Source organism: Phodopus roborovskii, unplaced genomic scaffold (genome assembly GCF_943737965.1).
Source record: "Phodopus roborovskii unplaced genomic scaffold, PHOROB, whole genome shotgun sequence".
Taxonomy (NCBI): domain Eukaryota; kingdom Metazoa; phylum Chordata; class Mammalia; order Rodentia; family Cricetidae; genus Phodopus; species Phodopus roborovskii.
In genome coordinates this window covers 19,515,696-19,538,889 of record NW_026126540.1, presented here as the reverse complement: position 1 = coordinate 19,538,889, position 23,194 = coordinate 19,515,696, and the positions used below count along the sequence as shown (strand labels likewise).

General features: G+C 41.0%; 1 protein-coding gene across 1 annotated transcript in view; it reads left to right on the top strand.

Annotated features, from left to right (window-relative positions):
* Fhip1a (FHF complex subunit HOOK interacting protein 1A) overlaps positions 1-23,194 on the top strand; it is a 131,859-nt gene that overhangs the window by 61,921 nt on the left and 46,744 nt on the right. The window contains exons 4-5 of the mRNA XM_051198863.1: positions 5,591-5,749; positions 7,612-7,698. Coding sequence (XP_051054820.1) covers positions 5,591-5,749; positions 7,612-7,698 — 246 coding nt within the window. The remainder of the gene's footprint in view (positions 1-5,590; positions 5,750-7,611; positions 7,699-23,194) is intronic.

The following is a 23,194-nucleotide window of genomic DNA, read 5'->3' as shown; positions in this document are numbered from 1 at the left end:
CTCTCTCTCTCTCTCTCTCTGTGTGTGTGTGTGTGTGTGTGTGTGTGTGTGTGTGGTGTGTTCCCGTGCACCTGGGCTTGATGTCAGCTTTCCTCCTTGATCACTCACCCTTATCTTTGCGCTGAAGCTGGTCATTGTCATTTTGGCTAGTCTAGCTGTCTAGCTTGCTCCAGGATTCCCTGTCTCCACTTTCTGAGCACTGAAATTATACTCATCACACCTCCTTGGCTTTTGTGTGGTGCTGGGGATCAGGACCCTGGCCTCACATTTATGCAGCGATGATGTACCTGCTGAGTCATCTCTCAGCCCATGATAATTTCATTTAAAAATACTTATGGGACATGATAAGTGAAAAGTATTTGGTTGATTTTAATAAATTGAAAATAAGCAATGTTTCACAATTTTTGTAGTTAGAATCAATAAAAGGCTGAAAGAGTTTATGGACACTTTATTTTTAATTAGCTGTTGAATGCAGACATAGGTGCCTTTTTATAATTTGGTTTTCAAGTTACACAGTGAAATTTGAAAGAAAATCACTTTTGATGTTAGTTCTTGAATCTAGGAACAAAACAAAACAGAAAATAAACACTGCTTACACATCTCCTGTTGCCTCTCTTCCTCTGGTCCTGCTGTCTCGGACCGTGTTCTCCAGGGTCTTGTTTGTGATCCTTGGCTTGGAGGTTGGCCTCTCCTTCTCTCCTGGCCTGACTTGTTCCCCCTCTAAGCACCACCCTTGCTTATGAATGGCTCAGAGCCCATGTTCTAGAACTGTGTGTAATCTACCTAAATGAGTCTGAACTCAAAGCCTTGGAAGGGGATGCAGTTGTTAATAGCTGTGAAGACTCACACTCCTGTCTTGAAGAATGTGTAGTGCTTTTAATTTTTCAGAATATTTCTCTTATTTTTTGTTTGTTTGTTTTGTTTTGTTTTGTTTTGTTTTGTCATTCTGAGGAAAATAGCTGGGCTAATTCCTAGCCCTATTTTATAGTGGCAGGACCCTGGTGGGGACACCCTGCCCTAGCAGCTGTCACTTCTGCATAGGGTGTGTCTTTCTGTCTGGGCAGGTTTCCTTCTGCTCATATCCCAGTCATACCCTTTTGGAATATTCACTTTAAAAGTGAGTATTAGGTATGTGTTATTTTTAATTACTGTCACTGATGTATGTAATTTGAAAATTAATGTTGCTGTAATTATATTGATATACTAAATAGTTATTCCCAGCTTTTTAGTCAGACAAATTAGGCTTGTCTGTATGAATTCATCTTCAGAGCCTCAACGTGGTTAAGAAACTAGGAGAACACAGAATTAAAGTCTTTGTTCTGTGGTTAATTTAGCATGAGTTAGCAAATGTAATTGACTTTAAAACGTAGCATCAAGATTAGGCTTCTTTTCTAGGAGGACTTTGGGCTCCATATGCTTTTGTCAGAGGTTTCTAATTTATAACAGAGAACTCATTTGGGTCACATTCACAACTAGTATTAAAGTGATTTGTATGGGTATGTTGACAAGGAATTAAGCACTTTAAATAGAGGACATTTTCCTTGGGGAACCACAGATGCCCTGATTTTTAAAGAGATAAAGGATCAATCTTGCTTACTGCTTTGTTTCCTATACTTAGCACCAGACCTAAAATTAAGTAGTCAGGATATTTTTTTTAATGAGTGAGTTAATGTATGGGTGAATAAAGGTTACTAGGAAATAGAACAAATAAATATATCTGTATTATCTCTAGTGTTGATACGGTCCATCTGTTTCTCTCTTTGTCCTTTATTCTATAGTGTGGGCTCCTATACCATCTCAGCTCCTTGTTTCTCCTTGGGTTTCTTTGTGCTAAGACCTCTCAGGCCTATGTTCTCTTATCATTGAATTCATTGTGTTACTCTAGTTAGTTTTGGATTTGGTGGTGGTGGTGGTATTGTGTGTGCCCCCCCCCCTTTTTTTGGATTTTGGTAATGTAGGATATCTATTGCCTGTGTGTTTGTGAGTGTAGTTAACTTCCTTGGATTGAAGTTTTCATTTCAGTATTTTCTGTAGGGCTGGATTTGTGGATATGTATTGTTTAGATCTGGTTTTGTCATAGAATATCTTGTTTTCTCCATCTATAGTGATTGAAAACTGCTGGGTATAGTAGTCTGAGCTGGCATCTGTGATCTCTTAGTGTTTGTAGGATCTCTATGCAGTCTATCCAGGATCTTTTGGCTTTCAGAGTTTCCACGGATAAGTCAGGTATAATTCAGGTATCTCTGTCTTTATATGGTACTTGACATTTTTCCTTTGCAGCTCTTACTATTCTTTCTTTATTCTGTATGTTAGGTGTTTTGATTATTATGTGTTGAGGGGTCTTTTTTCTTTGGTCCAGTCTATTTGGTGTTCTGTAAGCCTCTTGTACTTTCATAGGCATGCCTTTCTTTAGGTTGGGAAAGTTTTCTTCTATGATTTTGTTGAATATGTTGTCTACATCTTTGAAATGGGCTTCTTTGCCTTCTTCTATACTTATTAGGTTTGGTCTTCTCACAGTGTCCCACATTTCCTGGATATTTTGTGCTAAGGATTTGTTGGACTTAACATTTTCTTTGGTTGATGACTCTATTTCCTCTAGTGTATCTTCAACACCTGAGATTCTCTCTTCTGTCTCTTGTATTCTGTTGGTTATGCTTGTATCTGTAGTTCCTGATCATTTACCCAGCTTTTCTATTTCCAGCATTCCCTCAGTTTGTGTTTTCTTTATTGTCTTTATTTCAGCTCTACTTCAGTTTTCAAGTCTTGAACCATTTGAATTGTTTCCTTCATCTGTCAGGTTTTTTGGGGTTTGTTGTTATTGTTTGTTTTTGGCTTTCCTTGCTTTCTTTGAGAGATTTGTTGATTTCTTGCATTTTTTGGTTTGGTCTTTCCCTCCATTTCTTCCAATTTTTTTGTTTGTCTTTCATTTCTTTAAGGGATTTTCTCATTTCCCTTTTAAGGACCTCTATCATGTTCATAAAGTTGTTTTTAAGGTTGTTCTCTTCTGCTTTATCTGCATAGGATGTTCAGGTCTTGCTGGTGTAGAACCCCTAGCCTCTGATGGTGGCATATTACTCTTTATGTTGTTGAATGTGTTCTTATACTGTCATCTTCCCATCTCTTCTTTCAGTGGGTGCAGGCGGGTCCTCTCCCAGTGGGTGCGGGGCCAAGGCTCCACTGGCTGCTGCTGCTGGATGGTGTGGGTTGCCAGCAGGTCTCTGGGGATTCGGTGGGCAGGACAGAGCTACCTGCCCTGGTCAAGGGCCTCTAATGGGGAGGTGGCAGGAGAAGGCCAAGTACTCACCTCTCCTTGTGGGTACAGGACCAAGGCTCCAGTGGCTATAGCTGCTGGATGGTTTGGGCTGCCAGCAGGTCTCTCATTGTGTTACTCTTGGAAGGTCACATCTGAGAGTCAACACACCTGACTGTATCAATCATCCATCTCTGCAGTGTAGAGTGATGTGACCAAGTCAAACCAGGAGAGAGAGAGAGAGAGAGAGAGAGAGAGAGAGAGAGAGAGAGATAGAGAGAGAGAGAAGACAGATAGTAACTAGTATATGCCAGAGAGGTAGCCACCTCACCAAGGAGAGAGGAGAGGTAACAGTAGGTCTGTTTTTCTCCTGGACTTGAACATTTCTGTCTGCAAGCCTTCTCTGTATTTTGTTCCCAGTGCCAGGCTCTGTGGATTATTTCACCTTTCTTACTTTCCACGGTCTTCCTTTCCTCATCCTCTTTGGTTTTATTCTCAAGTGCCACCTCCACAAGGATAGCTCTAGATGCCCACCTCTAGCCCAGAGCCCCCTCCCAGGCATCAGACCCACATAGCTGTCCATAAGGCTCTCCATCCAGATGTCTCACAAGCTTTCTGTGCAGGGCCACAGAACCCTGCAGGGTGTTCGTATGACCAGTCCTCTCTGTTCTGACAGAGCTGGGATTCTTAGTCCTGAGGATACAGTTTCTTCTTTCTCCATTCAGCTCTTGTACAGGCTTTCCTCTGCTTGAAATATTTTTCCTTCTATCATTTATTTTCTGGCTAGCTCCTGTTTACTCTTCAGCACCCTAGACAGTACTTCTAAGACCAGTTTCCATTTTCACCCCCTATCCTCAAGTCAGAGTGAAGAGCTTTTTGCATGTCACAGTGTCCCAAATTTGCTATTGTGTGTTGCGAATGTTTCTAACACTATTATAATTTCTTGTTTGTCTCTCGATGGGCTGGGAGATCAGTGTGGTATGCCACTATTTCTATTCTGGGCTCAGAATACTTTCCTCAGTTTCCATCCCTTTGAGTCACTTCAGGCTTTATGCTAGAGTGATGTCTTTTGTAATTGACTTCTGTTTTGTTTTTGTTTTCCTTTCTATTTTAGCTATTTATTTATGTATACTGTGCATGCCTGTGAGTGTATGTGTGGGCATGCACGTGTCATGGTATGATCTGGTATGGGGATGAGAGAACAACTCACAGGGCTCAGTCTTCTGCTTCCCCCGTGCGGCTTCCAGGAATAAAGCTCAGGCAGTGAGACGTCAGGCACCCTTATCTTTGAGCCAGCTGATTTCTTGTGTGCTGTCTGTGTCATTCTGTACATCTGTTGAGTCAGGGGTCTGAGATGCTGCATAGCCAGTGGAAACCGCTGCCCCTGTGAAAGTCAGTGCTCCTCCAGTCTACCCTGTACGCACTTGGCATGAAGAGGGATCCGTTTCTCACTCCTCTTTAAAAGCCTCTTCTTAATGATCAAGTTGGAGAACTTGACAGTTTAAAGTTCTTAATCTCACTTGCCAGGCCCGATTATTGTCACAGTAGTTTTAAGAATTATGTGCAAAGGGAAAGATAAATCCCAGTTATTACTTAGAACTGGTTGCCTTGGTTAGATCCTCCTCCTCCATTTTGCATTGAGACCCCACTGATACTTCAGGGTAGACCCACATTAGCTGTGACTGAACTTTTGTCACTATCTCAGTGACCCATGTTTCTCCCCACCCAGTTATATATTGTTTGCGATGGTTGAAGAAAATAATACATATGAAAATATTTTCTGACATGTAAACTTGCTAGTAAGTATCAGTCATGACCCTCAACACGCAAGCCAACTTTCTCATAAAACTACTCAGAGTCCTTGCTTGTACAGCCTCCTGTCCTGGACCACTCTATCCCAGGCTGCCTCCCATAGGCTGCAGTGTTTGCACTGACATCTTCTCTGTTGTCACTCTCCAAGTTGTGCTGTCCTGTTTCTTAAGAGTTTGTCCCTTCCTTGAACTTCATGGATATGGGTCTCATATTTCATTCATCTTTGTGCTTCTCCTTCTCATTTGTTGACTCTTAGCCCATCCTGGTGCCTGACATAAGAAATGAGTCACCTTTATCAATGTCTTGACTAGTAGCTAAGTAGCTCTGGTTTTTGTCTTGTTATTTGCTGGGGTATCCTTCCTCTAATACCCATAGAATAAGATTAACCTGTCCTAGATAGTTGCTATCTTCTTATCTTGCTACTCAGAGTTTTGTCTTTGGACCAGTAACACGGGCATCCTTGTGAAGTGTTAGGTGTAGACCATGAACTTCAGACAAGACTCTTTTGCCTTTTATTTCTGAATGCAGGTACTTGCGACTGGACTTAGTGGCCTCTACTCATCCCTGCCCACAAAGCTGGAAGAAAAGGGTGAAGAGTGGCACTGTCTTCTGAAAGACGACTGGCTTCTGCTGCCTTCCCTAGTGCAATTCATGAACTCTTTGGAGTTTTGTAACGCAGTCATCCAGGTACTACAACAGCATAAGCCATCGTGGGCTCCAGTCTGCTCAGAGCTTATTTCTTGCTGGGGATTTGAGTGCATAAGCCCCCCTCATTATTCAGATTGCTTCAAAAAGTAACCCTTCACTAATTTTGAGAAGTACTTATAGAATCATGATGCGTTGCTTGAATCCTATTGAATATCTCAAAATGAGTGAAAATGTTTGATAGGCTTCTGAAAGTTTCAATTGAGAACAAATGAAAAGATTTTATTTTCTCCATAAAAAGTGTTATTCTGTTTTGATTATCCACTTACCCATCAAAAATAAGTTCACTGGCTGGCTCATTAAATAGATATTTTTAGGCTGCTTAAGTACTCCAAATTATAACCCTTTTATTTCAAGGTCTTCCTGGGAGCTTACAAAGGAAAACATTTTATTTTGCTTAATGGTGCACACTACATAAAGAATATTGTTATCCCAATTGAGTTTGGAAGAAGTTAACAATCTTCTTAGCTACACAAATTAAATTTTCTTTGAAATTGGCTCGCTTTAGGGGGAAAAAACAGCCACTGAACTCTTGTGTATTTGGCTTTTTCATTAGATTTTTTACCTTCAGATTTCTTCTTACTGTTTCCAATAAAAATCCAATTTTATATATGTTTAAAGGGTGTACTAAGTTTTCATCAAAATTTCATCTATGTAGCATAAATATTACCTTAATATTGGATTTATTAAGTAGTCAGGTTTGTTTTATGGTGAATTTTTTTTTAGGGTGAAAAATGTTAGTTATAATCTGTTTATCTACCAAATAAAGAAATAGCTTCTGGAGGAAAATGAAAGTAAATTACTTTAGTTTCCATCTCATTTTTATTGCTAAGTCAAAGGAAGTTTTATTTGTATTTAAGATAAATGGATTGCATCTTAAATGATTTTCCCTTTAATATTATAGTCTATCAACATTTCCTTGTAGAAATGTATGGAATAAAAATGACGGAACCACTATTAGCTCTTCTTCAAATGCTCACAGAGATTGCCAGTAATTTAAACAGCTAGCCTTACTTCCCTAGAAATTGCTTTTTACTTTATTATTTGGCTGAACCTCTCTCTCTCTCTCCATCTCTCTCTTTCTTCTCTCTCAGTAAAGCTAATGTGCCTGGTGAATAACAGGGAAATTATATATTTATTTGAAATTAAAGGCAAACATTATTTTAAAACTTTTAAATAATGTTGGGGTGAAGAACAGGGAAAATATGTATTTATTTGAAATTGAAGGTAAACATTATTTTAAAACATTAAAATAATTATTTTTGGTTAAGGAACCCCTAAAAGGATTACTTATAAAAATATTAGTAAAGGTTTGTCCATGTTACCATATATTTTGAATATCATATTTGGGAAGCTCAGTACCACCAGCTATGTTTTCTGCTTTTAAACAGCTATCCACTTTTTTAAAGAACATTTTACAGATCCTTTCCTCCCCAATATAAATATTAGAAAATACATCTTCAAGATTCTCTGTCATCACATTAAGGGTATTTAATTATCATTTTCTATAGTTACACTCTCACAAAGGTAGCACAAATGGATATAGAGCCCAGAGGGAGTTTAGGAGCAAAAATTATACTTTCTAATTGATTTATTCATAGTCTATTCATTGTCTTTTTCACGTCAGCTTTAAAATGAACAGTTTTTCTATATTCAGAAGCATAACTTTAGCTGTTTATACTGCCATAGATGTTTTTAAAAATCATGTCATTATGTGGTCTGAAGTATTACTTAACGATGAACATGGTCCAAATTTGGGTTTCCCTTTTAATGTAACATAGACACAGAATTTCTTGGTTTTAAGGTACTGTAGAGGTTGAACCCTGTGTTCTGCTCTGTCTCAGGTGGCTCACCCCTTGATCCGCACCCAGCTTGTCAGCTACATATACAATGGATTCTTGGTTCCAGTATTGGCTCCTGCTCTCCATAAGGTCAGTGATCGCCTGAGACCATCCTCCCTCTGTTACTGGAATTACTGAGGGAAGCTGAGGGAAGATAGCACAGTGTAATGACTCAGCAGTGGATATAACCACCTTCTTCTTGTTCCCAAAGTTCTTAAAAATAGGGTCTTAAAAATAGCCATGGTGTAAGTTGGTGTTGCGGAATGTCAAGTAAGACAGTGTGTAGCAGAGTGTGACTCTGGAGTCTACTTCAGGTCATGGGTGGGGTTGCTGTGAATGTTCTGTTAAACTGTCCTCTGGGCCACATCTTTCATGAACTGAGGTGGACATGGAGAGGGCAGAGGTAGCACAGGTCCCAGAGCTTTACCTTCTCCTTAACCCAACATCACTTTCTATTTTAACAATTTTGTGACAGCAAAAATTAAAATGAAATCACATTAAGGTCCCATCAAAGGTTGGCTGTCTCTTTAGTACCACTCTGAATTCCTTACGACTCTCATTTTACATTTAATAAGTCAGGATTGAGAGTTTATATGAGACACCCATGGACAAAGAATTCTAATTTTAAGGAGTCTTTTCCCTGATTGGGAAAGGAACAAGAATTAATTTACAATGTGGCTTGGGTGAAACGCTCTTCTTTCTGCATATCTAAATTTTGTTTTACATGTTCTCATTTCATGAAATAGAAAAGCCAGAATCTAGCAGCGCTGAAGGGTCACGGTGTGTGCTGATGGCAGGCACATCTGGTTACCAAGCTGCAGTCTCAGTGGAGCTGTCTCTCTCGATGTTCAGTACCCTTTGATCTTAGAACACATTTTGTGAAACAAACTGCACTTGGTCTGATATGGCATTTCCTCGGGTTACTTAGTGTTTTATAGGCACAAAGAGGCCAAGTCTGTGGAATTAGAGCTGTCTTGGGAAATGTAAGGCATGCCATAGGAACACAGGTACCTTCCGTGTTTCTGGGCTGTCCTGTTTGCCAGTATTTTGAGGTCCTGGGATGGGGTAAGTGTCTGGCTTTGGAAGTCTCTAAATCTGTATGCAGAAGAACTATTCTTTTTAGTGGAATACAGTGGAATACAGATTGTCAGTCTTTGCAGTAATTATACATTCCTTCTCATAGTCTTTCTTCCTCTTTTATTCCCATGTTTTCCTCACTGACCTGCTGACATTAAATAATGCTATTGGTAACTATTGTAATAGTGATAACTATTATTACTACTTTCCACACTATTTTGTTATTAATATTAATATACTTTAATGCTCAATACTGATGGAAATTATTTTCACATACTAATGGGTTATCAAGTGATGTTTGGATACATATTTATATTAACATAATGTTGGAGTTAAGTTAAACACATTTAGCTTCTCAAATATTTATTATTTCTTTGTGGTGAAAACTCAACTTGTAGCTTTTCAATGGTATGGCACATCACCATTATCTGTAGATACCCTGCGGTGCTCTGGCGCAGGAGAGCATCTTGCTGTGCTCTCCCTATAGCGTACAATAGTGAGCTGTTTGTAACTGTGGATGAGCTCCGACTCACAGAGCTGTTGTGGAAACCTTTCCACCTCACTTCCTCACGCCACTTAGGAACGAGTGAGTAATGGGCACGAAGGGTGAGTGTTCAACATCCGAATCCACAGAGATGAGCATACTTCCTGAGGAGCTACCATGGGTTTTGTTCTCTGGGCTGTGTCACTATAGAGTGTGCGCATATCCTTAGACTTGAGAAATATGGAAAACCAAATCAAAGCAAACAGAAGAGCAGCACACAAATGAAAAGTGAATGTTACTGTATTAGACTTTAATTTGCAACTCCCCAATTAAGATTCTTTAATTTTTATCCATTACTAACAGTTCTCAGGATATTTCCCATTTAGTATTCTCTCTCTCTCTCTCTCTCTCTCTCTCTCTCTCTCTCTCTCTCTCTCCCCGCTCTTTTTTGAGACAGGGCTTCTCTGTATTATGCTGGAACCTGTCCTGGAACTAGCTCTGTAGACCAGGCTGGCCTCGAACTCACAGAGATCAGCCTGTCTCTACCTCCAGAGTGCTGGGATTAAACGTATGCACCACTAACACCCGGTTTATTGTTCTCTTCCTTATTTTTTTTTTTTTTTCCTATTCTTCATTTGGGGGCAGGGCTGTTTGTATTTTTACCATTTAGAATTGAAAGGATTAGGAAGGCAGGGACAACCTCCCCTCCACCTCTGGCTCTCTTAGTGACAACTGATAGGAGTGTGACCCAGAGCAGCAGCCCAGGGACAGAATGCAGAGATGTCAGAGCTGAGCGTATCTTGAGGACTTCCCACTGGGAGCAGTCATACCCTATTTCTTGCATCTTCCCCTTGGGTGCTGAAAAGGTTACTTCATGTCTAGGCTCAGGTCTGCAGTAGGAATTCCCATTATGCTTTGCAAACGTCAGGTCTGGTGCCCTGACAAAAGAGCCTTAGTCCTCCAAATAAAAGTCCTTTGTGCACTCTCTACACCATGCATAACTTTTTAGTCACTTGTCATCAGTGTAGGCAGCTTATAAAGGCGGACTTATTCTCTCTGCCTCATAAATCATACAGATATTCCATACTTAAAATTTCCTCCACATTACAGCCTCTGAGGTTTCTCCCTACTGCTGTATGTGTGCATGGGACGCTACACTCCAGAGCTCTACCGTGTGTGCTTTCTTCATCCAACATGGACACATGGCCACTTATTCCTCTGGCTTAGTGCAAAGGCTCACACAATTCTTTTCAAGGGGCTGCATGGCTTTTTTCGGCAGTCATGTACAAGTTGAACACAGAGAGCTGTGGGGCTGGGAGAAGAGGGTGCTGAGCATGTGTGAGGCCTTGGGTTTAATCCCTAGCATGAGAAAAAGGGTAACTCAGGAGCCCTGAACACGGAACTTTTTCATCAATTCGTTCATCACACCACTTAACCATACTAAGTGCATTTGGTGTCTGCCTCTACCTGAATCATCCCAAGGTTGTTGATTTTAACCTACTTGTGTTAATATTTTTAGGCTTTTTGGAGAAAATATTAATAATATACATGGCTTATTTTGCTAACCTAGACCTTCTGAGGCTTTTATATAAAACATGACAGAAAAATAAATACATCATTCTTCTAAAAGTTTTGAATTACCAAATACATATGACCTCCAGATTTTGGAATAAGAGATGTGAAGCCTACTTTGAATGTTTTTGGAAAAGGATAATTTTTTTTTTAAATTTATCTTTTTATTTTCTACCCTGACCTCAGTTTCTCCTCCCTCCTCTCTTCCCATTCCCTCTCCACACCTCCAACCACTCTTCATCTGTTTCTGTTCAGAAAGGAGCAGGCCTCCCATGGGTATCAACAAAAGATGGCATATCAAGTTTCAGCAGGACTAAGCACCACCCCTTGTAGAAAGGCTAGGCAAGGCGATACAGTATGAGGAATAGGTTCCCAAGAACCTGCCAAAGTGTTAGGGGCAAGCCCTGCTCCCTTTGTTAGGAGTCCCACAAGTAGACCAAGCTACCCAATTGTTACATATATGTAAAGAGCTTAGGTAAGTCTTATGCGGGCTCCCTAGTTGTTGGTTCAGACTCTGTGTTCCTATGAGCCAGGTTAGTTGTTTCTTTGGGTTTTCTTGTGATGTCCTTAGCACCCCTGGCTCCTACAATCTTTCTGCCCTCTCATCATCAGGATTCTCCTTTAGGATTCAGCCTAATGTCTGGCTGTGGATCTCTGCATCTGTTCCATCAGTAACTGGATGAAGGTTCTGTGATGACAGTTGAGGTAGTCATCAATCTGATCACAGGAGAGATGGCTGGTTCAGGATATATATCCACTATTGCTTGGAGTCTTAGCTGGGGCCATCCTTGTAGATTTGTGGGAGTTTCCCTTGCATCAGGTTTCTATGTGATCCTGAAATGCCCCCCTTTCCCAGTCATCTCTTTTAGTACCCTCAACCTCCACCAACCCCCAACCCGATCCCTCAAATTCCTATACCCACCCACCCCCAGTCCAGCCAGGAGATCTCTTCTATTTCCCAGGGAGATCCATGCACCTGATCCTGGGCCCTCCTTGTTATCTAGCATTTCTGGATTTATGAATTGTAGCATGGTTATCCTTTATCTTACATCTAATATCTATTTATTAGTTAGTACATGCCATGTTTGCCTTTCTGGGTCTGGGTGTCCTCACTCAGGATGATTTTTTTTTTTTTTTTCTAGTTCCATTCATTGGCCTTCAGATTTCCTGATGTCATTGTTTTTAACAGCTGAGTAATGTTACATTGTGTAAATGTGCCACATTTTCCTTATCCATTCTTTGGTTGAGGGGCATCTAGGTTGTTTCCAGTTTCTGGCTATTGCAAATAAAGCTGCTATGAACATAGTTGAGCAAATACCCTTGTGGTATGAGTGTTCATCCATTGGGTATATGCCCAAGAGTGATGTAGCTGGGTCCTGAGGTAGATTGATTCTCAGTTTTCTGAGAAATTGTCATACTGATTTCCAAAGTGACTGTACAAGTTTGCTTTCCCATCAGCAGTGGAGGAGCATTGCCCTTTCTCCACATCCTCTCCAGCATAAGCTGTCATTAATGTTTTGGATCTTAGCCACTCTGACAGGTGTAAGTTGGTATCTTAGAGTTGTTTTGATTTGCATTTTCCTAATGACTAAGGATGTTGAACAATTCTCTTTTTTAAAATAAATTTTATTTAAATTAGAAACAATCTTACTTTACATATCAATCCAAGTTCCCTCTCCCTCCCATCCTTCCATGCCCCCCACCAACCCCCCATCCCATCCCCTATCCACTCCCCAGGGCAGGTGAGGCTTTCCATGAGGGATCATCAAAGTCTGTCAAGTTATTTGCATGTATCTAGGCTAAGAGAGTATTCCTCCATGGGGAATGGACACTCAAAGTGTCTGTTCATGCACTAGGTAGGGATAAATACTGGTTCCACTGCCAGGGGGCCTGGTTGGGATCTGTGAGCTCCCACTTGTTCAGGTCAGCTGTTTCTGCAGGTTTCTCCAGCATGGCCTTGACCTCTTTGTTCATCACTCTTCTCTCTCTACAACTGAATTCCAGGCTCAGTGCTTAGCTGTGGATCTCTGCTTTTCTCTGCCATTTGAGATTCTTCTGTTGAGAATTCTCTGTTTAGATCTATACCCCATTTTTAATTGGATTATTTAGGTTTTTAAGTCTAGTTTTGGAGATCAGCCCTGTGTCAGATGTAGAGTTGGTGAAGATCTTTCCCCATTCTGCAGGCTGCTGTTTTGTCTTATTGACCATGTCCTTTGCCTTACAGAAGCTTTCCAGTTTCATGAGGTCCCATTTATTAGTTGTCAATCTCAGTGTCTGTGCTTCTGGTGTTATGTTCAGGAAGTGGTCTCCTGTGCCAATGCATTCAAGGCTATTCCCCACTTTCTCTTCTGTCAGGTTCAGTGTAACTAGATTTATGTGAGGTCTTTCATCCACTAGGACTTGAGTGTTCTGCAGGGTGATAGATATGCATCTATTATCATTCTTCTATATACTGACATATACTTATGCCAGCATCATTTGTTGAAGATAGTTTCTTTTTTTTCCACTGTGTAATTTTGGCTTATTGGTTAAAAAAAAAGTGTCCATAGTGTTTGAATTTATGTCTGGGTCTTTGATTTGATTCCACTAATCAGTGTGCCTGTTTTTATGCCAATACCATGATGTTTTCATTACTATACCTCTGTAGTACAGCTTGAGATCATGGATGGTGATACCTCCAGCAATCCTGGGTTTTTTTGTTTGGTTGGTTGTTTTTTTGTTTTATATGAAGTTGAGTATTGTTCTTTTAAGGCCTGTAAAGAATTGTTTTGGGATTTTTATGTGGATTATGTTGAAACTGTAGATTGCTTTTGGTAAGATGACCATTTTTACTATTTTAATGCTACTAATCCATGAGCATGGAAAATGGAAAAGGGTAAATTTTTTACAGATAGATCGAAATTATGCTTTTGTAAAAGTCATATTAAAGAAAGTGGTATTAAGTAAGCAAATCAATTCAGCTGTTGATATGGATGTAGGTATTCCAAGCTGGTTGGTTATTTTTAACTTCAGTTAAAGGAATACTTGGTCCACAGTGAGAGCTATTTCTCTTGTGCCTATTTGGTTAACTTGTCAAAGCTAGTATTTCAAAGCTGAATGCTCATTGGTTGGATGTATTAGCCTGCATTTTCAGAGACATGAAGACCAAGGAAGGGTTAAAGAAACGGATTTTATTTCAGGGAGTAAGGCAGGAAGGTACTTACTTGGAGATCAGGTTGACAAAACCATCACCACTGGAACTTGCATCACCTGTCACAATGTCTGAGGGAGAGACATGCCGCTTTCTATCTGGCAGTGACACATGTCATTCTATTCATATTTCATCTTTTGAAAGTAAGCAAGTCCCGGTCACAGCCACCCTCAGAGAGAAGCGTGCTTCTACTGTTTTGTCAGAAGAAATGTTTAGGATGTGAATATTTGCCCCAATGACTGTCATTCGTGTTGTGTCAGGATCCCAGTAGGAACAAGTGGGCCTCAGATTAGCTGTGAGAGGAGCTGCAGAAGTCAGGTTGCTTAGAGAGGCTGACATTCCAATGCTCTAGTGCTGTATTGGAAACCCATCCTAGACTTTGTGCTGGAAACCATCCATTGGTTGTTAGTGAGATTCACCACCTGTGTGCTAACTAAGTGCACAGCAGGACAGTCTGGCTGTAAGGCCTGAGCCTCAACTCAGGTCATTACTGTATCCAGGGTTTGAGCATTTGGGCCTGACTGGACACTTCCCTCCCCTTGGCCTCCTCCCTTCTCCATAGGGATAGCCTGGGCTTCTCCCAGCATGGCAGCTGAGGTGTTCCAGCTCCTGTCCTAGTTGAGGTCTCAGCCTCCAAAGAGTGGAGGTTCTGAAGTCTTGGAGAGTACCTGGGAGAAGTAGCCAGTGTCCTAAGGCCAGAACCTGGGACCGAGCGGTGTCACCTCCACTCTGTTTCATTGATCACAGCATCACAGAGCCCATCTTCTTTTATCAGGAGGACCCAGCTGTCTCTTGATTTAAGAGTGTAAGGCAATCTGTGTCAGGTTCACCGTGACTACCTCACTGAAGTCTGGGCGTGTGTAAAGAGTCAGAGGGAGCTGTATAGAAAGTGCCACCTGGTAGGAGCTGTGAGCTTCAGCGTGAAGCAGAATGGGGTTTGAAGGTAAATACAGACCCTTGTGAGCCTCCAGAACTCTTAGCTCCTAGTGTCAGTATCTGAGGATGTTCATCTGCAGGGGCAGCTGGAAACTGCCAAGTTTTCTGTGGACTCAGTGCTCAAGTAGATATCAGCTTAAACTTTGCTAGAAAGACATTAAAACCTCACTTTTTATAGCTTCTACTCCCTGATTTCTCCTCTGGAACCTACATCATAGTTAAAACTTACTGTGACAGCTAAAAACTGCTAAAAACATACTAGATGTGAATATGCAGTAAAGAAACACAGGTGACCATCACTAAATATGATATGTGATCACCTTAAGTAGTTCTTCTTTCCTTAGTGTGCTGAGCCTTCCCTAGGCCTGCCTGCACTCAAGCTTTCCTTAGCTGAGACATCTGTTCCTTTGTCGACTAGGGCCATGTCAACCTAAGTCACCTCCTACTGTCTGTAACTTTGGAGGGTCTAGGCTTCTTGCCTTTCTAAAGATTTTGAATTCTCAGGGCCTGCGTTGGTTTTCCATTGCTGAGCACCCTTATCTCTCTAATGTTGGGCACATTTTGTGTTGGACCCTGCTTGTCCTCTGACCTGGAAGGGCTTAGATCTGTAGTTTTCAAGCTATGAGTCCAGGAGACCCACAGTTATTCAGTACATTTACCCAGACAGTAGGATTTTTGAATTTATGAGGGAAATCAGTGTGCAGCTCACAGGCATTAGCCATGGAAACTCTGACCTCAAAGCCATGCTTGGACTCCTTTCTTTCAGTGACACCATTGGATACCAGGTAAAACACTAATGTAAATGATTTGCAGTTTCAACATTAAGCCAGATGAACCCCTTTCATGTGATTGGATGAGAATTCAGTGAGTGCTATACTTAAAAGCAAGTGACTCATAACAGTGTGGAACAAGAAAGGCATTTGCAGGTTCCAAGTGACAAGTGATTGTCCAGGTCAAGGGTGTCAAGCAGGATGTTAGATACTAAATGTTATATCATTTCAACTTAAATATGTAGTGATTATCATGGATGTATGAGCGTTCTTTTTGGCTTGGGGTGTGATATATATGGATCTTTGGGGCTGAAATTTTTGCAAAGTCTGCTCTATTTTTTTTTTTTTTAATTTGTTTGCCTCTAGAGCAGGGTGTGGAAAACTGGAATTAAGGGCCTACTTTGTTTTGTGGCCTTTTTAATATATCCCCCCAATTTGAAATGGTGTTTGCATTTATCTGTAGAGGAATAGATAAAATGTGGTAAATGGAAATAAATATTATTCAGCCATTTATAAAGAAAGGACATTCTGCCATACTATAATATCAGTGAACATTGAAGGACAAATACATGATCCCACTTACACAAGATCCTTACTGTCACAGACATGGGAAACAGAAAGGAGCAAAAGAAATGGGAGAATGGGGAATCATTGTTTACTAGGTACATGTTTTCAGTTTTGTGAGATGAAAAATTCTGGAGATTGGTTGTACAACAATGTGAACATCACTCAACAGCACAGTTAAAACTGGTGAAGATGGTGCAGTTTAGGTTCTGTGTATTGTACTATAATTTAAAAAAGAGAATAGTGCTTCACATTTTCCAAGTTTTTTAATGCTAAGATATATATGTTATACTGTGAACCCCCTAACGCTATAATATAGGGGTATAACTTAGTGGCACATTGCTTGCCTGGGATATATGAGGCCTTGGGTTCTACTCCTAGTAGTCGTAAAAAAATTTAGCTCTGAATCTTATAGAAGTTTGTCAACCCCTGCTGTAGGGGCACTATGGCATCCTGTGCATTTTAGGTAAGTAACAAGTGTTTGCAGGCGACAAAGTAGGAGGTGTTGAGAAAGGGTTAGCAGTGCTTTTTCTCTGAAAGCAATGATCAGGATCAGGAGCAGGAGATCCAAATAGCCTGCCTAGCTGTCAGCTACCTGCAATCTCTGCCTAGGTGTGCTGTTAGGGTCCTGTGTTAGCAGCAGAATGGTACATAGGCAGTCTGCCGTACAACACAAAGCCGGCCGACATTGGTGCCTGTCCTGGTCTCCAGCAGGATTAGAAAAAGAGTTGATAGGGAGTATGGGTGGGAGAAAAGTGTCTGAGCAACACTCTGGCACACATACAGGATTTCTAGAAGTGACTTAAGGGTGCTCTTTGGTCATTGCTTTGGGCCTATCTCTCACAGGGTTTTAGGAAATGAGGGGAGAATCTTGGAACTGTCTCTGTTGATGGAGCTGTAGACCTTGAGGGGTGGGTGCTAAGGCAGTGATGCGAGGGGACCCGGTCCCATAAGTCCTTTCCTGCATGCAGCTCACAGGCATTAGCCATGGAAACTCTGACTGCAAAGCCTGTACCTTGGTTTTGCCAAAGAGCAGCCAGCTGTATTTCACTTCCTGTAAGTGTGCTTGCAAAACAGAAGCAAGAAATCTACCAGAAACAAAGTGATTTTCCACCATCTTCTGTGTGCTGAAACTGTGCTTGAACAATATGCATGGGTAGAATAATTTCAGACATTTCCTTAAGGGCATGTGTGTTGGCGTCCTATAAGGCACCGTGGAGCCCATTTGTTTTACAATCCTGCCTTCTAAATACACACATACATATTCATGATCTGCATCCTGCAAGCTCAATAATTCATGGCTTATTGACTTAAGTTGATGGATGGATATTTTTGGGTGATTGAAGAGATGGAAATTCCAAGAGGCTGTGTATGGCTACAACACAGGAGTGGCTGGCTCACTTACCAATAATGTGCTTTGTAGGTAGGGTGGGACAAGGACTTCAGTACACTCAGTTTGGCTCTTCTGGCTCAGCATACTCTGGACTTTTGCGCCCAGCGTTAAGATGTGACTGCAGATTTTTAAAACAATTAAATAGCATCTTCAAGTTATCGTCAGTATAAAATATTAATGGGCCTCAGCTGGGTACCTCACTCGCAGGGGGAGCAGATTGATGGGTGTCTAAGGAGAGAGCAAAGAAGCTGCTTCCCCACCGGGTTCAACTCTGCCTTGCTCTTGTATTTCCTGGTCTAGGACATAGAGGGGAGGGCCCAGGGGTAGAAGGAGAAGGAACAAGTCCCCTTGCTTGCTCTTCTGGAACGCTTGCTTCTGTATTTTTGATGTGTAGCATGTTTGTGTTTTGTCCTTCTGCTGTCATCTCTGCCACTTCTTGATGGAAAACACTTTGACATTTTGTATCTGGTTCTAATAAAACTGGAATTTCACTGAAAAATAAATGCTTTCAGTAAAAAACTGAAAGGAAGGACTCCAAGCGTGGAGCTAGAAACAGCTATGCCCACCACTGCACCCATGCACTCGCAGGGTGGGGTTAACAATTTGACTGTGGAAGCCTGGGGTTTTCTTTCTCTCTTTTTACTCTTAGTGGCTCTCTGCTGTGCCTTTCCTAGTTTCCCTTCAGTTATTTGGTCACCAAATAAGACCCTGGCTTTGCAGTTAACCGCACTGAAAGTTTTAACAGGATGGTTTTGCTGCTCTTTATACATCATAGTTTTGCTTACACATTTCAGTAATTTGCCTTTTAAAGCCCATTACTGATGGGGGGATTTTAGTTTCTAAAGGCTGTTGAATGTTGTCTTATTTTTGCTAGGCACTTACTTTCCCATAATAATGTTGGGGTAATAATTTTTTTCCAATTTCCTCCCCATTTGTACTCTGCCTGGAGTGAATATTCTGTCCTGAGAGTGAACTCGCTGCTCCCATTGGCCCGTAGACCACTAGTGTGGTGTGAGGCGAAAGCAGACCCAGAAGTGACCTAAAGAAGTGAGCTCATTCTTTTAAGGAGTTGCTGCTATTGTCTCCAGCCTCAGGCGCCAGCTCTGGCTAGCTCCAGGACAGCTAGGTATCCCCTATTGTCAGCTAGAAGCTGGCAAAACTGTAAGTTGTGGGTGCCTGATGTGAGCATGGCAGGAAAGCTTGAAGTTTCTGTTGCTGTGGCCCAGTTAAGTTTTATCATGACGGTGTACAGTGCTGGGATTGTGACAAGGGGGCCACAGGTAAGGAGGCTGGCTTAGCTGTCTTGGCTTCTCTTCCTATTGCTATGAAAAATGCTCTGAAATAAACAACTTGAAGGAGGAAGGGCTCATTTTGGCTTACACTTCCAGGATGTAACGTGTCACCATGGGGAAATCACAGGGACAAGAGCTTGAGGAAACTAGGCATGTTGCTTCCACGGTCAAAAAGCAGAAAGAGTTGAATGCACATTAGTGTTCAGCTCATTTCTCCATTTTATGCGATCCAGAATGGAATGATCTCTGCTCCAAACTAAAATGGCTCTTCCCACATTAATCATCATATTTAAGATGACCCCTCACAGGCATGCCCAGAGGTCTATCTTCCTAGTGACTCTAGATTCTACCAAGTTGACAATTAACACTATCATGACAGTTACAGTGTGAGGGTTTCAAATGATTGTTGTGTCTTCAATAGAATCATGTGAAACTGGATGGGCCAGTTGTAAAGATTACCAAGGTTGGTCAGTGATTGCACTGATTAAAGGGCCCAATCCTGTGGTAGGCCTAAAGCTACATGACATGGAGCAGCAGTGGCACTGTTAGACTTGGATTGAGAAACACACATTCTTGAGGCAGCCTGGGACAGACTAAATAATGGCTCTGTCCAACTATCTGAATGGACCTAGTAGAGTTTACTGGTAAATATAAGGGACTTTGTCTTGGAAATGCTTGACTTATTAATTGAAAACTATAAATATGTATTATCTAATACATTCATTCGTGTAATAAGAATTTGTGGAATAAATGTAGATTCATGTAAAAAAAAATGTACCTCAAAAATGGGTGTGGGAGAAAATGAAAAGCTGTGGATTCCTTCCAGATGTGGTTTGATCAAGCCAGACTGCCTGAAACAGAGTACAAGGTGATCCTACATTCAAAACAGCTGGACAAAGCAGCCTTGCAGACTACAGCCAGGATTTCTGCATCTTCTTAGAATCCCCCATGACAGCGCCCCTTACCAGCAGGAAGTAGTTTGGAAAGAACAACGCCCAAATTCCCAAATATTGTCTATAAATGTTTGTTTTCATTTAAATTGACTTTGTTATATAAAATAAATTAAATTTAAAAAAAAAGGAAAAAAAATGGGTGTGGGATTAGCCAGACCATTGGTTTGCAGTCTGGTCCCTGGCTACTTTACTCAGCTTTCTGACTGTGGCAGTGCCCTTATCTGTGTGTGTATACAAAATGACACCTGCCTCCTTGGGATCTTGTGAAGAATAAATAGATATTATATTTGAAGTAATTATCCTTGCCACTGATACTTAGCACTAAATACGTGTTGCCTGTCATTATCCATGAAGGTAACCAACCAACTTCCTCAAACGAGACATTATCACTTGATGTAGTGTTGCCACCCAGTGACTCTTGCCCCATTTCAGTCAGTGTGACATTTTGGATTTAGATAACATACTTCCTATTTCTCACTGTACTTTTAGTTCATGGAAAGCTTTGTGTTTTCTTTTCCCTGTTTTTTTTTTTTGTTTGTTTGTTTTGTTTTGTTTTTGTTTGTGTGTGGGGGGTTGGTGGTTATGCTATCAATTCTGTTATCATAGACTTACTCTTCTGTTTATTCTGGTTCTCAATAACAGATGTTCCCGAACAAAGACAGTTATGCTGGGTTTCTTGAATAAAAACTCGTAATCTTTGGAGGTTCTGATTTGTCAGGAGGGCAGAAACCTGAGAGTTTGAAGCTCAGCCACCACCGTGGCTCTCCAAGGGCCACACTTGGAGGAACACTGATTTGTGCCCTGACTGCACTGTATAATCCATGTTACTCCACTGAACTAGGATTCAGAAGACACAGTGTGGTGGTGGACGTTAACTCTCAACTTGATGGAATCTAGAATCACCTAGAGGTGATTGGCTGTGCCTGTGGGGGACTGAAGTGGGGAGGACTATGCCATTGCAGGCAGCACTGTTCTCTGGCTGAGATCCTGGACTGTGGAGGCAGGGGGCTGGGTAGCAGGTATTCATTCATTGCTCTCAGCCTTCTGATTGTAGGTGTGATGTGACTGGACACTTCAAGCTCCTGTTCTCTTCCTTGCCACGGTAAACTTTACTTTGTGAGCCCAAGTCTTCCTACCTCAAGCTGCTTTGTCAGTCAGTATCTTACCACAGTGATGAGACAGTAACCGAGGCTCATAGGTTTTAGTTCTATGTGTAACCTCCAGGGCCCTTAACTCAGTTACCCATCTATGCAGTTTTGTCATCTCGAACCCTACCTTGAACACCCTCCCCCCAAGACAAAACAATACAATGGCAGTGATTTGAGAAATGAATTGTTAGAAGGGGTGGTCTTCTTGTCTCACTATGACAAGTCAAAATACTTTGCTTCATTTAAGCACACAGCAGCAGCAGTAGAAGCAGTAGCAGTAGCAGTGGAAGCAGTAGTATTTGAAGGTGTGTAGTAAAAGAAGATGGTTGGCTCCATGAAAGTGTTTCTTCTCTGATGTGTGCATCATGTTGGCTTAAGAGAGATCCTTCCTTATTGAGGATGGTGGCAAGTTCTTACTACTTACTGTGTGAAGTCAGGTCTGCTCTGCTGTGTGGTACTGTTTAGGTATGTGGGGCAATGTTATTGGTACTGTACACTCCCTCAAATGGAAATGGTGTCGGTGGCTACTTGCTGATGTTACATGTATCATGGACTATGATGAGGTTTCAACCATTCCATACAGGCCCATTCCCCACAGACTGCTGTGGAGCTATGGGAAGAGGGAAATGTGTGCTTCTTTTAGTGTGACTTCATAATAAAAGGAGGCTAGGAGGTGTCACTGTCGTTGTCACTGCTTTTTTCCACCTGTGGCATTTCAAGTCCACATATAAGCACACACTTCTCCTCATCAATACATAGGAAAACCTAACAGTCCACTCTGTAGTCTTGATTAACACTATGGGCCAACTGTGAAACATAAAGAAATGATTAATGTTTATTGGGGAGAGCTTCTGGGAGTATTAAATGATAATAATAGAAGCTATTGGAACATTTGCTTCTTTTTCAAAAACAAAAAAGAAAATATTGTAATTAATATCTAAGGTCTTGTTGCTGAGTTCCAAGACTAATTAGGTACCACATTGTTAAGCATCTTTTAGTCAAGGCAGCTCCATCTAGGGACCATGGCACATTCTTATCTGAGACTAGGCATATTATTCAGGGACTGGAAGCCTAAAACTTTCCATTTATCTTTCATTTTTATAGGATAATGGTGAACTAATGCAATTATAGCCATTTGTGACCATAGGATCAATGGTGTTGTCAGCATGGCCCATGGCCAATTTATGGTGTCATGGAAGCATCCTTATCCCTATAATGCTTTGTCTAGTGATGAACTTAACAAGAATAAATAAAACTGGCCAAAGTAAATAGAATTAGGGAGTGATGAGGCAAGTAAGAAATAGCACTTAATTGTACAAATCCAAAAGGAAACCTAAGATTTAAAACAGGTATTGCTTTAAAAATATAAGGGAAGATACAAATTTTCTAGAATGAAGGAAAAAAACTAAGTACAGTATTACTGAAGAAGCAGTGATGGTTGAAAAAATCATGCTTGCCACATACTCTCTACATGTAGAAATGAAATGAAATTGTTCAAGACGAACTTCACTGCACTGGGTTTGAGGTGCCTGCAAAAATACTAAGTTATGGGTAATTGGCAGCATGTCATTGCCATGGTTGTTTGTCAAGATATCAACTATCTGAATAAGCCCTGTGATATTCACATTTATGTCAAATGCTTTAATATAACCATAGATCAGTTATTTCTAATCCCAAAACTCCACATGCTCTGAAACTACAGGCTACATTTTGGACCAGTGGCACTCAATGTATGGCAGGTTTAACTGTCAAGATTGTTTCTGTGTGTAAGAATCTCAGAGTTTAGAACTCCTGAGTCCTGTAGATTTCCATTTCCTACTGGGACAGCGTAGATAGAAGATGTTTGTCTCCTGTCATCACCTGACTCAGTGTTTGCCCAGTGCTTGGTGCCTAGACATTAGGGAGTAAATGAATTACTGACATCTCAGATTTTAAGCTTTTCACAGAGTGCTGGGTCCATGCCCAATCCTGTACTCACAGCTACTTGAGAAATTGTTGAGGTAAGTAGATTGCATGTTTGAGGCTAGCCTGAATCATAGAGTAAGTTCAAAGCCAGTGTGGACAACATAGAAAAGCTCTGTCACAAAGCAATAAGTAAACAGTGGGCTGAGGATATAACTCAGTGGTAGAGCTTGCCAAGCATGTGTAGTACCCTAGATTCAGTTCTTATTACCACAAAAAATAACCAAAGTCCAAACATATTGGTA